General features: G+C 41.6%; 1 protein-coding gene across 1 annotated transcript; it reads left to right on the forward strand.

The window, feature by feature from the left end:
* The first annotated feature begins 389 nt into the window (after positions 1 to 389).
* Positions 390 to 15,029, forward strand: LOC121604263 (PDZ and LIM domain protein 3-like). The gene is made up of 7 exons (XM_041933737.1): positions 390 to 543; positions 7,990 to 8,141; positions 8,994 to 9,078; positions 9,163 to 9,350; positions 11,194 to 11,321; positions 12,993 to 13,104; positions 14,555 to 15,029. Exons 1-7 carry the CDS (start codon positions 451 to 453, stop codon positions 14,742 to 14,744), a joined length of 948 nt encoding a protein of 315 aa, XP_041789671.1. The 5' UTR covers positions 390 to 450; the 3' UTR covers positions 14,745 to 15,029.
* The last annotated feature ends 6,259 nt before the right edge of the window (positions 15,030 to 21,288 follow it).

Genomic DNA, 21,288 nt, shown 5'->3' on the forward strand with positions numbered 1-21,288 from the left:
AGCGAGAGGAGGCCAGCCAGACTGCGAGCTGCCCAGGGATGAGAGGCGGTGTGTGGGGAGGGGGGGCCTGCTGGTTTTCATCCTCACTCTGTCTACAAGTGGTACTCACAGGCTGTGATTTGAGTAACACAGCTGAAGTCTTGGTAACATCTGATTTAAGAGGAGAAGCATCAGCCTGTATTTGGAGAGAGAAAAGACGAAATAAAGTGCTCAACAGAAACAGAAAAACTGGCGAGCAAGTGCTGGTAGAACAGTCTGGGAGCCAGTTCCCAAAATCTGACCAATTGCTTCACTCCTGGGGTGGTGTCTGTCCATTCTCCTCCCCCTGCACCCGCCCACACGGTTCAAAATCTCCATCACTTTGCTTTGCTCTTTAACTTTGCTCCCCGCAGGCTGCAGCTTGCTGCCTGCACAGTTGTTATCTAACAGCGGGCGAGACGTTAAAGGGTCATGCCACTCGATGTCGTGCTGGACGGTCCGGCCCCCTGGGGGTTTCGCCTGGCAGGAGGAAAGGACTTCAACCAGCCCCTGACCATCTCCAGGGTGAGTAAGTGATAGGATGTCTCAAAACAAAACCTTTACTCTCACACTGCGTCGAACGATGTTGTCAAAATGTCTAAAATGTAAATGCGCTTTAATCCTCCGGGGGTCCGGTCCAGAGGGGTCAGTGCTGGGGTTTCCAGAACGGCTCATTCTAGAAAGGGTCTGTCTGCATGGTATGGGGCTTGCACCTGTGCCACAGCAAATGCAAGAGGCTTAGATACAAATAGCAGCTTACATCGTACTCTGACATGTGCACACACACACACACACACACACACACACACAGTGTCTCATTGAGTGGATTTCAGACAGAGGAATTTAGCAGCATAGTGAACTTATTATTATTGTTATATTATTCCCAAACAGTCCTGCAGACCTGAAACATGTGGGAAAAAAACCAAGGAAGAATCCGCTTCATGTGTTGAGAGGATGAGCCGACTGTTACTGTTGTAACGGTGCAGCTGTTCGAGGCTAGTAAACGTCAGCTCGCAGCATCATGGAGCTCATCAGCACTGCTGTAACTGGAATTCATTAAAGGAATTGTTTTTTTTATTTATTAGAGAGGCGTTCGGTTAAAAAGAAACTGTTCAGAAAGTGATTCAGATCAGAATTTGTTTTCATCTGTTGCTAAAAAACGATAATTTCCTTGAAATAATAATGTATTTCCTGTTTGTACAAAGTAAAGACAAACAACTGAACCACATGTAGTCATGAAGAAGGTCACATATTAGAATTTATTCCATTTAAAGGAGAACAAGCTCATGCTAGTGGCTAGTTAACCTAGCTTAGCACAAAGACTGGAAGTAAGGGGAAACAGCTAGCCTGATTCTGTCTAAAGGCAATAAAATCAGCCAACCAGCGCCTCTGAAGTTCACTAATTAACCCCATAGTGGCGCAAATAGTCTTTTTTCACAAACACAAACAATCAAGATAGAACATTAAAGTTAAATTAGTGTGCTTTGGAAGTGGATTTTGTTGCCTTTGGACGGAGCCAGGCTATCTATTTCCCCCATGTCTTTATGCTAAGCTAAGATAGCTAGCTTCATAACAGAGATATGAGAGAGACATCAATCTTCTCAGCTAACTCTTGGCGAGACAAACAAAACAAAAAAACCATTTGCTCAGAGAGCGCTTTTCACAACCCTACAGTACGTGTGCATCTGCGCCACTTTATTTCCCCTCTAAAAGTAGCTTTATTCTTGTTGTTATTATAATAGTGTGCTTTTATTCTCACTTCTTGAACTGGTGTAACTGTTTATGGCTTAATCAAAACCACTTCAAGTGGCAGGAAGTTAATGGAGAGATAAGACAAAAATCAAAGATGAAAGGAAGGACAGAAGAAGAAAATAAATAAATAGAAAGGGAGAAAAGTCATGAAAAACACAAAAAAAGTTGGTATATACAGGGAAATGCATGACAAACATAAACATGATCCACAATCATTACCATCATGATATAGATATGACTTCATAACAAGGTTTCTATGGAAATTCCTTGTTATAACAAACAATCACTCTTCAGTGTCCAGTTAGCACAATAAACACAGTGAATATAGTCTTCAGCAGCATTGGGACTCTGTGTGCCATACCCCCCCCCCCCCCCCGTATCACACAGGATCAGCTGTGAGGAGACCCTGTAATCCCGCTCTGTTGGGGTTATGTGCATCTATATTTAGGGGAACACCTCAGGAGCGACTGACTAAAGGCATAGTTAGCTGTCCAAACCGCTGGCTCTGTCCAACACCTGTTGTGCGAGAGAAGGCCGGGATGGACGAGGACCCGGGGAGGGTAAACGATACACGAGCAGTGATACAGGGAGTGTTGAAATGTACATGTAAGAGAGAAGTTCATTAAAGAAAAGAGCACGAGAAGCTCTGACATACAGAACATCTAATCCAAGCGTTCACCGTCGATGAGGCAAATTAGAGGAATTGTTGCTGCGCTGGAGCCTTATTTAAGCAAGTGAAGCCAGCGTCTCCCTTCACTGCCATGTTTGGTCAGGAACATCCTCCTCTTTGTGTCCGCCGGTGCTCTCAGCTGCTCCAGGAAAGTAAACACAAGCCATTAACATCTTTCTTTCTTTTTTTTTTAATCTGGAGCCAACAGCAGCCTTAAAGGGGCCCTCTGCTGAACTTCCACACCGAGATCAGTTTACGTGATCTTGATGTCTTATTCCAGAGTATGTGAAAGCAGTTGTATGTGCTGTCTTCTGTGGCTCAGGAGGAGGAGGAGAAAATAACCCTGGTGATGTCATCTGGGTTACATGCATACCAGCAGGAGAGTTTAATGAAAGACAATAGTTTTATTATTATTGTCATTTGATGCTATATTATATTGTCATTATTATTATTATTATAAATATCTCATCAGAGGTTGAAATCCATAAAGACATATAATAATAATTATAATGGTAACAATGATAATAACTGTTCAAAATACTTTATTATTGTTGTTGTTGTTGTCGTCATGCTGATTTTATAATAACACTGCACCTATTAATATTATACTGTATCACATTACTATTATTACATGTTTATCTATTTATCTATTGATTGCAATGCCAATGATACTTTAATGATTGGTACATTGACTTGGGGTTTGCTGCACTTTACAAGCTCCCATCTGCTACACAAGTACCTCAAACGTATTATTTCAATACACAACACAATAAAATTCTACAGTTGTTTACAGTTGTCCTGCACTGTTTTGTTGCATATATTATACGTCTGACTGAGAGAGCAGCATATAGGCTTTTTTAACACTGTATACCTGAGTATTTGTTCAATGACAATAAAGCTGAATTGAATAGATTTGAAGAATTGAGTTGCATTATGGGAAGCGTAGGATCGAGCAACCCAGCCAACACAAAATATTCCATTATCAGCATTTCCAGAACGTTCCTTACAGATTCTGAGAATGTTGAGCACATGTTCCCCTGAGGTTCCCTGGTGGTCACTTTTTTCAGTTACTCAAGTGTGTTTCATGTTTTCTTTAAATATTTATATTCAAATATATGCAAAAGTAATTTCTAACAAGCTAATAATACTAATAACACCTAGTTCAATTTGTAGTGTGTGTGTCCATGGACCAGCTCATATACAGTACAGCCTCCTAGGGATGTTTTATTTATTATTTCTAATTTGTAAGGTGTGTATTTAAGGAGAAAACCCATTATTGAGACTTATATATTAATATTAATGAATATTTGTTTCTTACAAAAGTCGTGCCTTAGTGATTTCTTGCCAAATATGTCAAAGAACAAAGAAGTTCATTAAACATTTAAAGTGAGCTTTGAATGAGCTGAAATGTAGCTGCAGACTGACTGTAGATAGCTGAATCAATAACATTTACGTTACGTTATTAACGTTTATCTCATCAATCATACCCAGAGAGGCCATTTCTGGAGAAACTGTGGTGTGAATGCTGGATGGTGTAAAGCTAATGCTAGCGCTAATGCTAAACTAAACTGCTGGCTGTACAAGCTCAATAATGCCTACAATGTATGAAAGATGAGGGATATTTTAAGGCTTAAGTTTCTCATGTCTGTCGAGAAAATAAGAAGCTACAGCTGGCAGCCAGTTAGCTTAGCATAGTATAAATACTAGAAAGAGGGGGAAACGCTAGCCTGGCTGCATGAGGACGTGCATGGACTCTAGTTAACGGCAGTTCCTGTTTTATTTTGTAGTAACTCTCCTTTATGCATTCCAACATGTTTTACTTCCTGTCATTGTTCGTTTTCCCGCCAGTTTTACTCATCACCTGTTCTCCATTATCCAATCAGTCCTCCCAGTACTTATAGTCCAAACTATCCAGCACCTGTTTGCCAGGTTGTCTTTGTTCTCCCTGCAGACCAGCCTTGTTGTTTAGTTGTGTTTTATCTCTGCCTGCTGTTTGAATTCAGATTATTTCCCAGCTGACTTTCTGTTTGCACCTCAACTTAATTAAACTTTGAAATTTCCGGATTTTCGTGTGATCCTCGAGTCTGTTTGAGTTCTGCTCGCCACACTCGTTTGTGTGTGAGGAAGCGGTAGAGTCTTGTAGTGTGGTGAGCAGATTTTTTGGAGTTAAAGGCAGAGATAATGAACAAGCTGCTGCGATTCTGCTGAACGCACACTTTAAATCAGGCATCTCAAACCGGTTCCATAAAGGGCCGCGTGGCTGCAAGTTTTCATTCCAACCAAGGAGGAACACACCAGGCTGGAATCAATTCATCAGCTGATCTCAGTCTTCAGCTGATAACTAAGTGATCCCTTGATGTTGGCCTGATGTGCTCCTCCTGGGTTGGAATGAAAACCTGCAGCCACTTTATGGAACCGGTTTGAGATGCCTGCTTTAAATCAAAGGAAGTTTGGGACACAAGGTTTATTCAACTAACTTTCCATATGTTAGTTTTATGTCGAAAAAACTCTCGTTTAACATCTAGAGAACGTTAAGGGGAAAATATTAAAGTAGCCTTTCCAGAATCTTCAGGAATCGTAATAATAACGTTGGTTTTACGCCAGAAAACTTGCCATTTGAACATCTAGGGAACGCTGTGTAGGAACGTTTAATAAATGTTCCTGCAACCAATAAATAACACTTTAACATAATTTTGCTAGCTAGGTAAATCAGGATGTTGTAGCTCAAACTTGTCTTCTTTTAATCTGTCTCAACTTGTAACTTGTACTTGCATTTTTCTTTCAGTTGGGGGCACCACAACAAGCTGTTAACACATGGTTGACATTTTATCACATTATACAGTTGCTATGGCTAGCGTGTTAGCAAATTGTTGCCCATTAACACATCAAGTAAATACATTTGGATCATTTGGAGTTGTTTTTGTGGGCACGCAGTCCAATATTCACTCTGCTTTTAGCTCTGTTTTAGTCTCCACCAACTCCGGACGGAGATATCTGGCTCTTTAGCAGCTAAATGCTCCACTGTGTTCATGCTTACAAGTTACACTAGCTAGCTAGTTAGCACACTTTAGGTATATCAGGGCTTTTTTTTTCTTTTTGCCTGCTGTGAGATGAGAGTGAACCAAATGTTAATACAGCAAAACCAAAACAATGAGCTAAAAGATGCTAAAATGCTCTTGCAAAGCTAAGGGGATAGAGCTAATTTAATCAATCTTTCATTCTTACTTTGGATTATTTTTTTCACTTACAAAAGGTATTCTAAATATATATTTATATTTACATATTTAGTTTTGCTCTTGAGGAAAAGCTTTTTCTTTCTTCAGTTTTGGGATTTTCATGCTTCATGATGGAAAACGAAGGGATTTCAGGATAAAAAAGGAAAGAAATAAGGAATAAATAAAGGCTAGAGGAAGCAGCAAAGGAAGAGATAATGACAGAAGGAGGGCGGCAAGAAACAGAGAACAAAAAGACAAAAAGAAAACAGGGTTGTAAACAAAGACAAATGTTCGACGTGACGACTGAGCTGCTGGAGTCACAGGAATCCACTGAAAAGCAAAGCTGTGCAGATTCAGGTAACACATGCAGTCCAACCAGCGCTCCACTGTAGATCACTGCTCCCTCTTTGGCAGCATGAGACATCCCCTCAACTTTCATCCACAGTTATTTATAGGCAGATGACCTCATTCAAGTTTCAATGTAACATCCCAGTGTAGCTAAGTTTCCTACGCCCCGTAATGCAATATGGCTGAGCATAGGTCACGGCCTGTGTAGTGTATGTGGGAATGTTGGGTGGGTTTGAAGCTGCCTCCTGACGCCTTTTGGGGAGTTCTTATCCATCTTGATCACTTCCTGGCCTGCAGGACGCTATAATCCCACCTGGATGCTGTTACTCAGTGGGAAGCATGTTTACTGTATCTCCATGACAAGCGACGGTTTACGCACATGCATACCAACCAGGGCAAGGTCGTTCTGCAGGGCTTTTCAGAATACATGTGGTTAAAAGAAATGCAGATTTAGGTCATGAATCTTCTCTGTTCTGAATCTGACTGGATGTTTCGGTTTCTTGGTGGATTCTGTGTTTCGCAGGAGTATTGAGGCCAGGTGAGAGGAAGTGAAACAGGAATGTGAACGAGGGGCCTTGCGGTCGAGTTTGTGTATTTAGAGATGACGCGTCAGTGATGGAGAACAGGCCAAAATGTTCCACAAGGCTACCCCACCTGCACATTCTGGGCCGTTGGAACAGGATTTATAGAGAGACAGAAAGCCAAAGTTTCTTGTTTTCTGGACAAATGTGAGACGTTTCTCCAATTCGAATGTGAAATAAGACATTTAAAAATGGCCTTCATCCAGAACCCCTAACCCCCAAACACTACACTGGTCTAATTCAAGCAGATTAAAATTAGATCAGATCCTGATCTACAGATGATACCAAATGACATTATGTTCTGGTCGTGTTCTACGTGAACAATGTTCGGGCAGCCTTTCAGGGTTTTCAGAAGGTTTTTGAACCTCACATTCACAGTCGCAGCAGTTTGGGGTAACAAAACATCTTTATCCCAGTCAAAATACTAGAAATAATATTGCTGTATTGCTAGAAGAAAGTGAGTGGATCAAAGAATGAATGAAATCTGCAGCATGCACAAACTTTCTCTTTGCACTACTCCATAATTTAGGTTAACATTTGCTAATATCCATCACATTTGTGGAATATTACATAATTTTTCCTTTGCTTATATATATATATTTTTCACTGTGTTATGTATTTTCTACCATGTGAAAGTAGTAAGGAAAGTACATTTCTCCAGTGTGGGATCAGTAAAGTTTTATCTTATCTTAACTGATTATACGCATGAAAGATTCTAATATAGCCTAATGCAGGACTATTAGTCTGACATGTGTTTGTGTGTGTGGTTGTTATGCTTGTGTAAAATATTGTCTGAATGTGTGTGTACATGTATGTACTGATTTATCACATTATTGAAAAGAACATGTGCCGAGCTGCAGGTTAAAAATGCTCAAAGTTGTACGTTTTGTTTGTTTATTGTACCACAAACGATAAAAAATGAAGTGCCAAATAACTTTAATATAAAAAATAAATCTAAGCAGCGGACTTGCAGTATCTTCTCCACCTCTACTGATGTGCTAAATCTGGGTTTGCAGCCTTTTCTGCCCCCCTGACCCTGTTTTCAGGTCCCAAACCTCTCATGACCCCCAGCCAGAGAAGTCAGCTGACTTTGAGCAAAACATATTTTTGTTTGTGGCTGGACCCCCAGATTTATTATATACAGATCATCATCATCATCTGTTAAAATCATCAATCCCTCTGTTTTGTCTTACAGGATCTGTTTTCTTACCTGGTTAGATTTGCCTTTTTTCCAATTTTGTTGTCCCTCATTATCTTAATATGATATTCTGACTAATTTAACACTTGAAACTAGAATGTTCTTAATTCTAAAGCTTATGAAGCACAAAACCAACCATTTGCTACAGCTTTTATTTGTTTTATGCTCCTCTCCCCCTCACTTACCCCCCCTTTGACTCCCCTGCAGATCACTCCTGGCAGTAAGGCCTCCGTCGCCAACCTGTGTCCCGGTGACCTCATCCTGGCCATCGAGGGGGTCCCGGCCACGGACATGCTGCACAGTGAAGCCCAGAACAAGATAAAAGAGTCCACCAATCAGCTCTGTCTCACTGTTGAAAGGTTAAACAAAAAGCATGCACACAAACAGGTGCAGGACCCAGTAAAGGCAACACCTGCACAGTACAGAGAAACCTAATACGTCAGCCTCGCTAGTAATTACTGTGTTCGTGAAGCTTATATTGTTCCATTTTTGTGTCGGGCAGCTGTTGGTTAGATTCTAAATGAAGTTTAAAGGCCTTGTTGTGGTTACATATTGTTCCATTGTTGCTTTTATTGTGTCAGTAAATGTGTCCACAGTACTTACTGGTGCTGTGCAGGAGTCCACGTGAGACCCCTACAGCTACTGACTGAATGTTTAATGTGCATGCTGCTTTTTGGAGGCTTGAAGAAGAGAAACTTTCACCAGAAATAAGAGTGAAGAAAAGTAGAAGAGCAACAAACAGAATTCTGTGTGCCTGATAATCACCTTTTGATCCCTTTGAGTGGATGCAGACCTCCAGGTTGTGAACCCCTGCTATAGGCCCACAGTATGAACTAACCTTCATATACTATATACTATATATACATATAGTGTGTTCTACAGTTAGTACACAAGAAACTGGTCTATTTTACGAACAGGAAATAAGACAAGGTGTGTGCTGACATCAGTCAGTCGTGTGTTTGGTTTCGCTTTTGACTTTGGCTCAATTTTGTCGCTTTTTCAGTTTGGATACACTCAAACCTCACTTCAGAAAGTTAAAAGTGTCATGTAGTACGAGGTCAGCATGCAAGCAGAAGTTTAAACCTCAGTTTGGATGTTTTATAGGCTGGAAGCGTGGATAACTCACGCTCTCACAGCCTCAAATGAGCGCCATGAAGCAGTCAGTCCACGTTCTGGAGTCCCTCTGATCAGGATCTGCTTCTGATTTCCAGGAATGAGTCCAGACTGTGGTCACCGCATGTCGTGGATGGAGGAAGAGCTCATCCATATAAAATCAACCTGGAGGCAGAGCAGCAGGTTTGTGCGGGTGTGTGAGAGACGTGGAAGCCATTTTGCTTCACGTGTCTCGACAATGACATCACTTCCTTCCTCCACCTGCAGGAGTATAAACCTATTGGCACGACTCACAACCGGAAAGCTCAGCCGTTTGTGGCGGCGGCGAACATCGATGACAAGCGTCAGGTGGTCAGCGCATCCTACAACACTCCTATAGGCCTCTACTCCTCAGGCAACATCCAGGACGCCATGGAGGGCCAGATCCGAGGCCTGGTTCACCAAAAGCCCGCGAGGTGATGTTTCCCACTCTGTCTGCAGCTTAAACATGGCAGCAGGTTCTCTCACAGCTCTGCAGCAACTAACAGCATGTGAGTCCTCATTATAGAATTAGCATTAGTCATGCTAGCAGTAGCAATATGTCCCGACAGATGACGGTTTGCCGTTCAGTCCATCTGTTGCTCTCTGGGACTGAGGAACAGCTCGAGGCTTTGCATCAGATTTGGTCCAGCGCCGACAAGCATAACTGCAAGTCACGCAACGCACCTGGACAAGAATAACATCTCTCCATGCACAGTGATCACATCTTTCTGAGCAAAACACTGAAAAAGCTTAACAGTCTTTGAATCAGTAGGTCCAATACACAAGTTTTTCACTCTATTACTGATCCATACGTGTGCGCAGGGCAGCAGCAGTCAGACATATGAGCCCAAATATGTGGAAGCTTGAAGTGAAGTTATCTAGCAGATGAACTTTGATTGGAGCGCTGCATCATTACAATTTAAGAAGCACACCTGTCCTACCTGAACAACGTGAGCTTCAGCTTCCAGGTCAAACAGTCGTATGCTTTAGTGTATCAGAAATAGAACCGAAAAGTCATTACAAGTACACTTTTACTTCATGTGCTTAATCTAAAGTATGTTTTGACATATGGTATTACTAGAAAGTTTATTTTATTCTAAGTGCTGATAAATTGTACTTTTAAAAAGTGTACTAAATTACAGATACTTTAAATAGTAATACAGTGCACTTATGAAAAGTATACTCATTTTCAAGTCCTTTGTTACAAACTACTAGCATTCTTAATTAAGGTGTACTTTAATTAACTTAATGATATATTATATTAAGCATATTTTCAGCACACTGGTGATATAAAACAGTTATAAATCCTGATTTTCACTGATGGACTCCAGCTTAATTAAAGTTTGTAAAAAGTGCCAATTTAGCAACTATTTACATTTCAAGTATACTCGAGTACTACTCAAGTGGTACTCAAGGACGGCTTGAGTACACTTAAGCGTACTTGACGGTGACAAAAATGGCACAAAGTGTACTTAGTAGATTCTTCAAAAAGTATGCTTTTAAAACTCTGGAAAAAAGCTGAGATGAGTTTAGATAAATTTATCACAGAAGTTGCTAATTAACTGACTAATTGTTCCAACGTGAACGGCCTTCCCTCTGGCGCCACCCTGAGGCCAAATGTTTTTCTAAGCTAAGAAAAGCCGGTTGTCCATTTTCATCCCAGTTTTCTGATGTGTAGTGATCAGGGATGGTAATAGAGCTCGCTCCCTTCGCTGTCACCTGCTCTTTACATGACTCACCTCCTGAATCACCCACTCACGCTTTGTTTGACGGTGTCGGGTGAAGTTTAGGAGCTTGATACGGCCACGGTTGTGCTACAAGCACGTCAGCCTTCGGCCTTCCCCTCCATTCATGTGGCTTTCATCAGGCTACCTGATATATGGTGTGTCACGCTGAGAATACACGACAGCAGCTAGAAGGAATTCATCTTCCCATGGCCGAACCACAGCTCCTGAATGAGGTGCACAGCTTCTTCTTTGAGGCTACTAAACTCTTAATCTTCATCCTCTTTCCTTTCTCATTTTCTTCTATGTGCTGCAGCCACATTTAGCATCTGACCCTGTTTCTCCTTTTAAGGCGGACTCACCACGCTGTAGCCTCGTGATCTCCAGCTGGTTGTTCTCACCTCATCTGCTTCACTCTGCAACCACAAGTTTAAGGGAACACAGTTAATGTTGCGGCGCATCACTCCAGCCACTGGCATGAAGGAATCAAACTGACTTTTAGTGGCTTGGGGAAAAGAATTTTAATTTGTGTGTGTGTGAATGTGCCACGCAGCCCCAGGACCCTGACCAGCATTGAGGATTCTGCCGTGTACCAGATGCTACAGAAAGACCAGGAGGATCCCCAGGAGCCGCGACAGTCTGGCTCGTTTAAGGCTCTGCAGGAGTTTATTGACAGCGACGGTGAGCTCATCCTCTTCCTCAGTCTATTCCCTCCACGAAAACATCTCACAGGTTGAAATGATTAGTGGTACAGAGGAATATCTGCACTTTTACTGGCAGCCAAAAGAAAGACAGAATGTCTCATTGAAGAAACAGATGTTTTACGACCCTGAAACCTTATTCTTTAAATCTGATGTTCACTGTGAGTTATGGGCTTCTGCATGAGCGCTCTCTGCCAAAGTTTGGGTTATTTCACATGAGAGATTCTTCTTTTTCTGTTTTTTCTTTTTCTTTCTCTGAGCTCTGATGTCACATACTTCCGTGCACCAATCAAAATTTACAACTGCTGGTGGGCTGTCAATCAAATCTTATCCCGGTGATTTTTTGATTGTTAAACTCTTGATTAAATCAGAATCAGAATCAGGTTTGTGGCCAAGCAGGTTAACATATACGAGAGATTTGCTTCAGTGTTTTGGTGCTTTTTTTAAACTCATTTACTCATGAATATTTATTATTGTCGAGAAATACTACGATTTTTGGGTGTTTTCAGGGTCTTTTTGCAGCACTACTGCTATGTTCTGCTATGTTCTCTTCATGAGATGCTGTTTTTTTTTTTGTTGGAAAATCATTGTTGCATTATGAATGGATTATATCATGTGACGTTCTGGAGTGATTAGGACAGTTTCTTCTCTCTGGGGGCATCAGCTAATGTTTCGGGGCTTCCAGCGTAGTCAGCTGAGGTCAGGGTAGCTGCAACAACTCGACGTGATAGCTCATTTAAATATGTATCATCACGCATTGGATGCAGATTCAAAAAAGCAAATAAAAAGCTACCTCTTTTACTCTCCACAGACTGTTTACCTGCATGCAGCCAAAACCCGCTCAAATGTGATTGGTCGATGCTGCAAACAGAAACCAGAAAGCTTTTGATACCAGATTCACATGCAGATATCTGTTTATAGAGATTGTGATGGGAGCACATGGTTGTAGGTGGAGCTATTTAATAAGTTCCAGCAGTGAATGTTTGGACTTGCAGCATGGCGTCCTCAGAGTCTGTTAAAGACAGACATCTCCCATTTTGACCTCCTATAAACATATCAGGAACAATCTGGGGGTTCACCATCAGGCCCGAACCCCCAACCCCCAACGTCAGGACTGAACCAACAACCCTGCCACCAACCTGCTGTAACTCCTCTGCAGCAGAACCACATTTCATGACCTCCCTACAACTGTGCCTTAAACAATTATTGCAATAAATGATACATATAAACAAAGACAGGCTACACCGGCTGCATAAGATTGCTATTTAAATGATTTATGCAATATTTTGGCAATGTGCTGTATGACTAACCCGTCTCATAACACACACTGTTACAGCCATTGTACACATTATGTATTTAAACCACACCCACACGTGTTGCCCTTATTATTCAAGTAAAGTAGTACACAGAGTGACAATATGTCCTCACAAAAGCTCTCCTCCATGTGTTTCCTCTATTAAATCAGAAGTAAAAATGTGTCCTGATGAGCCGACGTTGCTTCACCTATAGGGAAGCGCCACTCAGGCTTCGAGAGGGTACAGTGAGTGTGCCTGGTCCATATCTCTGGAGTGTTGTGTTATTTATGTGCTCCTGTTGTGGACAAGTGCCGGGTTGTTTTGTTGAGCGCTCTCTCTCTCTCCCACGTGGGCAGGCGCTCGTCCCATTGTGACCAGGACAGTGAAAGCCCCCACGACCAAACCGACTCCGCCCACAGGAAACCTGCAGAAGCTGCCCGTCTGCGACAAGTGTGGGAACGGCATCGTGTGAGTAAAAATAGACAGAGATCATCTGTGATTCACATTCAGAGCTGCCGTGAATCAATGGGGGGGGGGGGGCAGAGAAAAGAACAGGAACAAAACAGCAGCAGCACAAAGTGCAGCTCAGAGAAATGAATGGGCACCTCTTACTCTGAACATACACGACTGAATAAGCTTCTTAAAGCAGGTGAACTCCTGCAACACAAAACGAACCAAATATTATATGAATTCATGCAAATACAAACAAATACAAAGGAATCCTTTTGTTCATCGACCACATGAACCTGAACTACGACGACTTTCCTTCAAACAAGTAATATCCAGATTTTTAAAACCCTAACTAAGAGCTTTAAAGTTTTTCAAATATCTGACTTCCATAAACATTAATGTAACAAAACACGTGAGAACCGTAAATCCAATCATATTAATGTGTTTTCATGATCATCTATAATCAGCCTGAGTATTTTTACATGTGTATTAATGTACACTGTCATGTAATCCCAGGTGAAAAAAGTACATTTTGTGCTATTTCTGTCACCTTCAAGTACACTTAAGTGTACTCAAGTACTCCTTGAGTACCACTTGAGTAATACTTGAGTATAATTGTTGCTAAATTGGCTCAACTTTTTACAAACTTTAAGTCCACCAGTGAAAATCAGGATTCATACGTGTTCAAAACACACCTGCAGTACAACTGTATTATACGACGGATGTGTTTAAAATATACTTACATGTACTTCAAATGAAGTGAAATTAAAGTACACTTTAATACACTATGCTATTACAAAGGACTTGAAAATAAGTATGCTTTTCATAAGTACACTTTATTACTATTAAAAGTATTTGTATTAGGACACTTTTAAAAAGTGCAATGAAGTACAATTATAATACACTTACAATAAAGTAAACTTTTTTATAAGTACTTTGAAATTCCACTTTAAGTACTGCAGAATTAGCATATTCATTTTTAATATACAGAAGTAGAACTCTATTTAGAAGTACACTATTTAAAAATATCTGTCAAATATACTTCTACTACTAAATTCAGCACAAATAGTGACAACAAAGTACTTGTAATGACTTTTCTATATTTAGATTTTATTCTAATACACTAAAGGATGTTGCTGTTTATATGATGTATTTATATTTTATTGTGTTTTCAAGTAACTGTTTCTACACTAGTTACAGTTGCTTCATAGGAGTTGTCATGTCTGTCTGGATGCATTAGGCAGCCTGTTTAATTATTATTCTGTGAAACGGGAAACAACTGCTCCCATTATTTTGTCCATCCCTTATATTTGCAAACTGAATGCATATAGTTGTGCACATACTCACAACAATCCTTCCTTTACTGCATAAAGACTTGATTTCGTCATTTTGATGCTCTGCCTGACTTTTTTTTTTGCACACGCTCACTATTCTTTGCTTTCGTCCCCCTCTGTCTTCTGTCCTGCAGCGGGACCGTGGTGAAAGCACGAGACAAATTTCGTCACCCCGGTTGCTTTGTGTGCTCCGACTGTGACGTCAACCTCAAACAGAAGGGCTACTTCTTCGTGGAGGGGCAGCTGTACTGTGAGACTCACGCTCGTGCTAGAATGAGACCGCCGGAGGGGCACGACCTCATCACGACTTTTCCCTCTGCGTAGACCCCCCCCCCCCCCCCCCCCCCCCGAGCACAGACACAAACACTGTTTGGCCGACACTCCTTCATCGCTCATCTGCACTTTGATGTGTCGTCTGTGTGCAACAGTAATTGGATAAGAAAACACTTTCCTCTCTGAATGTAACAGTATGATGTTTTGGCCTGTAGGGACATTTTGCAGGTGATAACTGAACAGCCTGTGATTAAAAAACACATTGAGAGTTGCCACTTTCATCCTGCCAGTTTCTCACTCTTTGATTCTTTCCCAATAAAGGCCTCTGTTCATACTGTGAAATGGCATCTGTATGTGAAGCCTTGAGATGAAAAGCTAAACCTGTGTGTATTAAAAAAACTCTCCTCTGTTGAAAAACATGCCAAAAAGCTAAATAACCAAGCAGAATGTGCATGTTACCTTTTTACCTGCTCCAGGCTGAAATATCTCATCATCTACTGGATGGATTGCAGCACGGACGTGAATGCTCCCCAGAGGATGATGCTTACTGACACCGGTGCTCCCCTGACTTCTCTTTTTTCTGCAAAATGTTTCCATAAAACAACAAAATTCGGTCTGTTAAAGCCGGCACACCTATGATAAAACCACACAGGTGACTCGTTCAGTCATCTACCCCACTGTTCTGTTAGCTTTGACAGGGCGGCACATAGCGTCCTGCAGACAACTTTAACTTTATTGTCCCAGAGGAGAGGACAGTTGTCTTGCAGCCTGGTAAAACACACCACACCGGTGCATATTAAGGTGCATAAAACATAATAAAATACATGAAATATGTCTAAAAAAATAGTTATAAGGGAAACTCATCATCAGCTGAGTCAACGTGAGTATTTCTGGTGGCCTGAAAGATTAAAGGAGTATTCACCCTGTTAGATGTGGCCTTCGGCAGCCTGAATCTCCCCCTGGAGGGCAGAAGCTGACTCAGGCCGGACAGTGTAACAGTTTAATAGCTTTATAGTTTGTGTTTCAGTTGAAGTATCAGGTATCACACCACAAAATAAAATGATAGAATAAGATCACTTATTGGCTAAAATGGGGCTGAGAGGGAGCACATCCAGCTACACCTGGTGCACCCTCATCTGTTCTGATTGGCCCCCAGCCACTCTGGGTGGGACAGTGATGCAGAACACAAGCGCGAACAAGAAGAAGGCTGAACAGAATACAATGTGACACCTCCTGAAAACACCAGCACCAATGCTGTGGGTCGGCAGACAGCAGCAGCTTCTGAGACGTGGTTTTATTCCCTCTGGATTCTGGTCACTCACCTTTAGAGGATATATTTCCGTTAGAAAGAGAGAGAGGGGTGGGGATAAAATAAAAGCTATTTGTTTACTCATCAGTGTTTTTCAAAACTACAGAACTTTATTTCACATTTCAGTCAACATTTAACTCCAGTTTCCAGCCTGTCAGGCTGAAACTGAGATCAGTGATCCACAAAACCAGATGGTGCAAAAAAAAAAAATAAATAAAATAAAAGGGCAAGAAAACAGACATCTGTAATGAAGTGTTGAAACAGAAACGTGTTAAAACTCTCCAAGTACTGGTTTCTCTATGATTCAGTGAGTCCTGCTGCTGTGGAGAGACCCTGCTGGGACAGCGGGGGGAGCTAAAGTATAATTTTAGAGCTCTTTAACCATCGCACAAATCAGCAGAAACATTCCAGTCAAACTAAATGACTGAGTTTTCTGTTTCGAGGTGAGGAAACGCCTCCAGTCTGCAGCAGGTGTACCGTGTTTTAACTGTGTGATGCTAAGCTGCGATTAATAATCATTCTGCTGATTCATTTAGTCATTTTAAAAATCTTACTGATAAAAGATCAAACAAATAAGTGATGTCTTAAAGCTGCATTAATCACCTTTAAGTGAAAGGGCCACAGCTCCACTCAGATGGTTTCACAGTTCGTTCATTTTATGGCTGAATCTCAGCAGCTTTCTATTGACGACCACAGGGAGCTGCTTCCAGCAAGAAAGAGGTTGTGTTCAGGAAAGATCCAGATCTTCTGCTCAGGAGATGAACCAAACCGCGGCTGCAGCGGCGATACATCATGTCAAAGCATTAAAAAAGTGCAATAATCTGAAAAGTTGAAGCCCAGATGTATAGTTAGATGTTAAATGGACTCCAGAGGCTGTGGAACGCTGTGAGCCAGCGAAAAGACTCTATAAGTGAACCATCGCTGATGAAACAGCTGTCACACTGTGTTTCACCTCCCATTTCGCAACCGAAGAGCAATTAATTTACAAAATCGATGCTCGGCCCGCCGACAAAAAGCCGCAATACATGTGGACGGAGAGCCAAGAGACGCACAGGAGGAGTGACGTAAGTGCTTTCTCTTCTGAAAGCCAAAAGACAAGAGCGAGGAGGAACTTAATTAGTTTCAAAGCTATTGTTCATTTGACTTGATTAGCCAGCATCCTCGTCCTGAGGGAACACTTTGTAGCAGCTGCTCAATAACAGCAGACAGTTGAAGAAACAAATATTGATTTAGTGCTGAATGCACCATGAATAGGTTACTAAAAATGGAGATGCAGAGCTAATATCCCGGTCTCCCGGCTCCTCACGTACACACAGAGTAAATCAGTGAGGACCTGGTCAACAGGAAGGGCTCCTCGAATCCTGAGCACCAGTGTAATCAGTGTGAAAGCAAAGAGTGGTAATTAGGATGCTCGCTGTAAACAAAGACGAGTCAGGAAGACGAGGAACCCCTTGCGTCTGTCTAATAAGGAAGCCTGTTTCAGCTTCCTATTGAATCTATAAGGAAAACACACACACACACACACACACACACACTGTGATTGCAGATCAAACCCCATAACCAATAAATATCAAGGCTGAAGCAGTGAGTAAACAAAGCAGATGTCAGTTAATTGGTGGCTTCACATGTCATGATTTCATGTCTATTTGATATTTATTATTTGTATATTCCAGCATGCAGTAAAATTCACAACCAGCATGTCCATTAAAGGTCCGTCCAGCAACACGCTCAGTGTAAAAACGTTGTGTCAGGATATCTCACTGACAATCAGCACAAAGCTCTGCAGCTTTGCCAGCTTCCCGGTCCGCGCATGACTGGATCCTGGCAGCCATCATTCATCCCGTATTTAAAAAGTCACCGTCGACATCCAGAATAAACCAGAGGCAACGTCTGGTCAAGTGAGCGTAGGTCGTCCCTCTGAGAGGTTCCTCAGCCTGGGGTGAGCTCCCAGCCGACGTTAACGACAGATCCTCGTTCAGAAGGTGGCTGAGGCAGGAACGGATGAGTCTCGCCCAGATGTTTTCTGTCCTTCCAGCTTTTGGAAGCGTTTGGCTTTGGTTTTTTGGTGCCGTGGATGTGGTGCAGCCCCGTCCTTGTTTCCACTGTAGGTTGCTGCTGTTCGAGGTTTCATGCGTGAAGTCGCTGCACTTGTTTTCTGATCTTTTTGTTCAGTTTGTGCTTTTTTGTTGACGCGATGCATCTTTGACCCGAATGAAGAGTAAAGAATAATAACTTCTCGTAGCGCATGTGCATATTTTTTTTAACTAATACTAATGTTCAAAATGTTTCCCATGAGCACTTAATGAGCCCATTCTGCTGCTGTGATGCATCAATACAGCTTTGTTCAAATTGGTTTGCTGCTTATTTATTGTTCACTTTAGTTCATTTGATAGCATCCTACTAACTGCAATGCATTGGAATCATTAATCACGCCATTAGCATTAAAGGCTAGCCACACTTAACAAACAGCCCGCATGTGGGAATATATGAATTCAAGGCTCTCGTATTTGGACCCTGATGCACCCTGGCTTGATAAATTAAATGAATGTCCTCGCATCCTTTGATAAATTCCTGATTGTTGACAGCAGCACATTTTATTTGAATAGCATTTCATTGGTCAATGAGGTTTATTATACTTAGATATATAGTATATATAATCAAGTATGCCAGGTCAACTGAGCTCTTTCTGACTAACACAGAACAACCTTTATAACCTATGACCGAACTTTAACTACGCTGCAGAAATGTACGGCATTTCATATTGAACCAGGCTGGAGCAGATTTAGAGGCGTTGGCCCTGGTTCAAGCTTCAACTATAACATCACTATAATATACTGCAAGTTCAATGCTGAAGGTATTTAATATCAAATGCAAGTCAAGGTCTAGCTGTTTTGATTGCACGTCTCTGTATCATCTGCAGATAAAGCATGTAGATTGATGAAGACTTTACAGGGATATTCATATGCTAATGCAGGCATGGGCAAACTACGGCCCGAGGGCCATATGCGGCCCGTTACAAAATTTAATCCGGCCCGCCGAACTTGAACAAATTATATCAATAAACCTTGTTAATGTTTTATTTTCCCTGCAATTCTGGCTTTTTCCCAATAGATGGCGCACTCTAGATACATTGAGCTTTGTTGAGGTGAAGCGTATTACTCCACGTTTGCGCTTTACTCTTCGACCCTCAGCCCTTCTGTAAAGATGAGCGGAGCTAAGAATGTCCAGTTATTAATAAGGAGTGGACAACTAAATATTTTTGACTGAACACCGATCAGGCGGTGTTTAAAGACTATGATACAGCAAGAAAACTGACTCCAGACTTTGATGCGCTGGATAAAAAGGGAGACCAACAACACTGTTCCCACTGAAATTAAAAGTACGTTTCTTCGTTGTGTTATGTAAAAAATGCATTTGAAACTAATTTGTTCTGTCTGTTAAGGGATGCACATATGTGGTGCTCAGGTGCACGTACGTTCTCAAAACCAAGTGCGCAAATGCAGCGCGATCAAATATAACGCGCTCCACATACTGGCGCGTTGTCACTGTTCCGTCCTCGCGCTGCTCGTTGTTGAGTTTTGGCATTAGGGATGATTGAATAGAAGGAGAGGACAAGTAGACCTGCATCTCCTACCGTTTTTTAAATGAAGACAGTCAGGAGGAGACTGATGATGATAATATCCTTAAGGATAACACAACTTTCAGTGCTTTAAAATAATAAAAAGAGTCATTTCAATAAATCGCTCAGTTCTGTGGGACTTCAAAGACAGATATTTAGTTGTAATGCTTTTGTTCATTTTCAATTGAAATTAAAGCACATGTGTTCTACATATCTCATGATATTTTATTTTCTCTTATGAGGTGGATTACCAAAACACTCCATCCATCTGCTCCTGGTCCGGCCCCCCAGTCAAATTTTAGAACCCTTTGTGGCCCACAAGTGAAAAAGTTTGCCCACCCCTGTGCTAATGAGAAAGAGATGTTCCTACATGTTGGTGGTAAGGAATTTCATCACATGTATAGAGCAGATAATTGATTTGAGACGTGGAAACTCAAGCAGGACAACGTTTGTCTGGCTGTGTGTAGCCTGAGAGAAAAAACCCAGGGCACAAAAAAAAAAAAAAAAGCTTAAGAGGCTCTGAGCTCAAAGTAATAACTGAAGGTGACTCATATGAGTGCATCAGCATTTATCACCTCAGATCTCTCACCTGGACAATCACGACAGGAAAGTAAGACAACAAACTTTAGCCAGAAAATCAACCTGAAGGTATGAAAGCGACAGGAACGGTCTGTAAAATCATAAATATTTTAAACTGTGGAACATCCACCATCGTTTGACTCACAAACACTTTCATCATCCCTCATTCTGAGAGACACGAAACCAAAAATGAACTGCACACAGACGTGCCAAGTCCATTCAAGCTGCGAGGCCCAACTGGCTTTTTCATGTGATGATATTTTATGTCATAGCTCAAAAAGTCATCACTCCATCCCCCCGTTTCCCGGTGGTATTGGTTTCTTCCAGCTGCAGCATGAACTCAGGTCATCTATGCACCTGCAACACACTGCAGGAGGTGCAAGCTACATCTTAACTGCGTGCATTTGAGAAATATAGCCGTAGTTTTAGCTTTTTTAGCATAGCATTGCAAGATAATTGGCTAGTACCAGCTAAAGTTAGCAGCTTTCCCTCATTCTGGTGGTTTAGCCCTGTGGCTAGCGGGCTAGTCGTGACTTGTGATAGATGGAGGCAGGGGACCCAGGAAGTGAGCTCGGAGAGAGTTAGCCTCACCTGTTGCTGCCTCTTATGCCTCTGTATATCAAAAATACATTTATAACCATGTTGGCAGGTTCTTTTCATCTGTGGCTTTATTATCTAAGTTCTCTGAAGTGATTTGCGAAGCGGATTTAGTCTTTATGTGAGTTTATGCCCCTTAAAATTTTGGTGGTGAAGCAGATGAGATTTATCTCTTTTTCAAGAAAAGTGGCCGCAGTGAGTGAATAAGTGTCATTTTCAACATCCACAACAGCACAAATATTAACTATACAGTATTTACCCGAATATAAAGTGGGAGGTTACCGACCTACATTGTAAAATAATCGCCTCAAAGTCTTTGAGATTATTGTCAAATTGTAGAAATTTGCAACTTTATTATTATTTTGTTTTTGTAGGGAAGGACCCCCATGCCGCCACCCCCCACTCTAACTGTTCCCACGCAGAGTTTTGGCTTGCATGATGCCTCTGCTTCACATTTCCACGAATAATAATCAATGAACCCACTGCACCGC

Source organism: Chelmon rostratus, chromosome 3 (assembly GCF_017976325.1).
Source record: "Chelmon rostratus isolate fCheRos1 chromosome 3, fCheRos1.pri, whole genome shotgun sequence".
NCBI classification, from domain to species: Eukaryota; Metazoa; Chordata; class Actinopteri; order Chaetodontiformes; family Chaetodontidae; genus Chelmon; species Chelmon rostratus.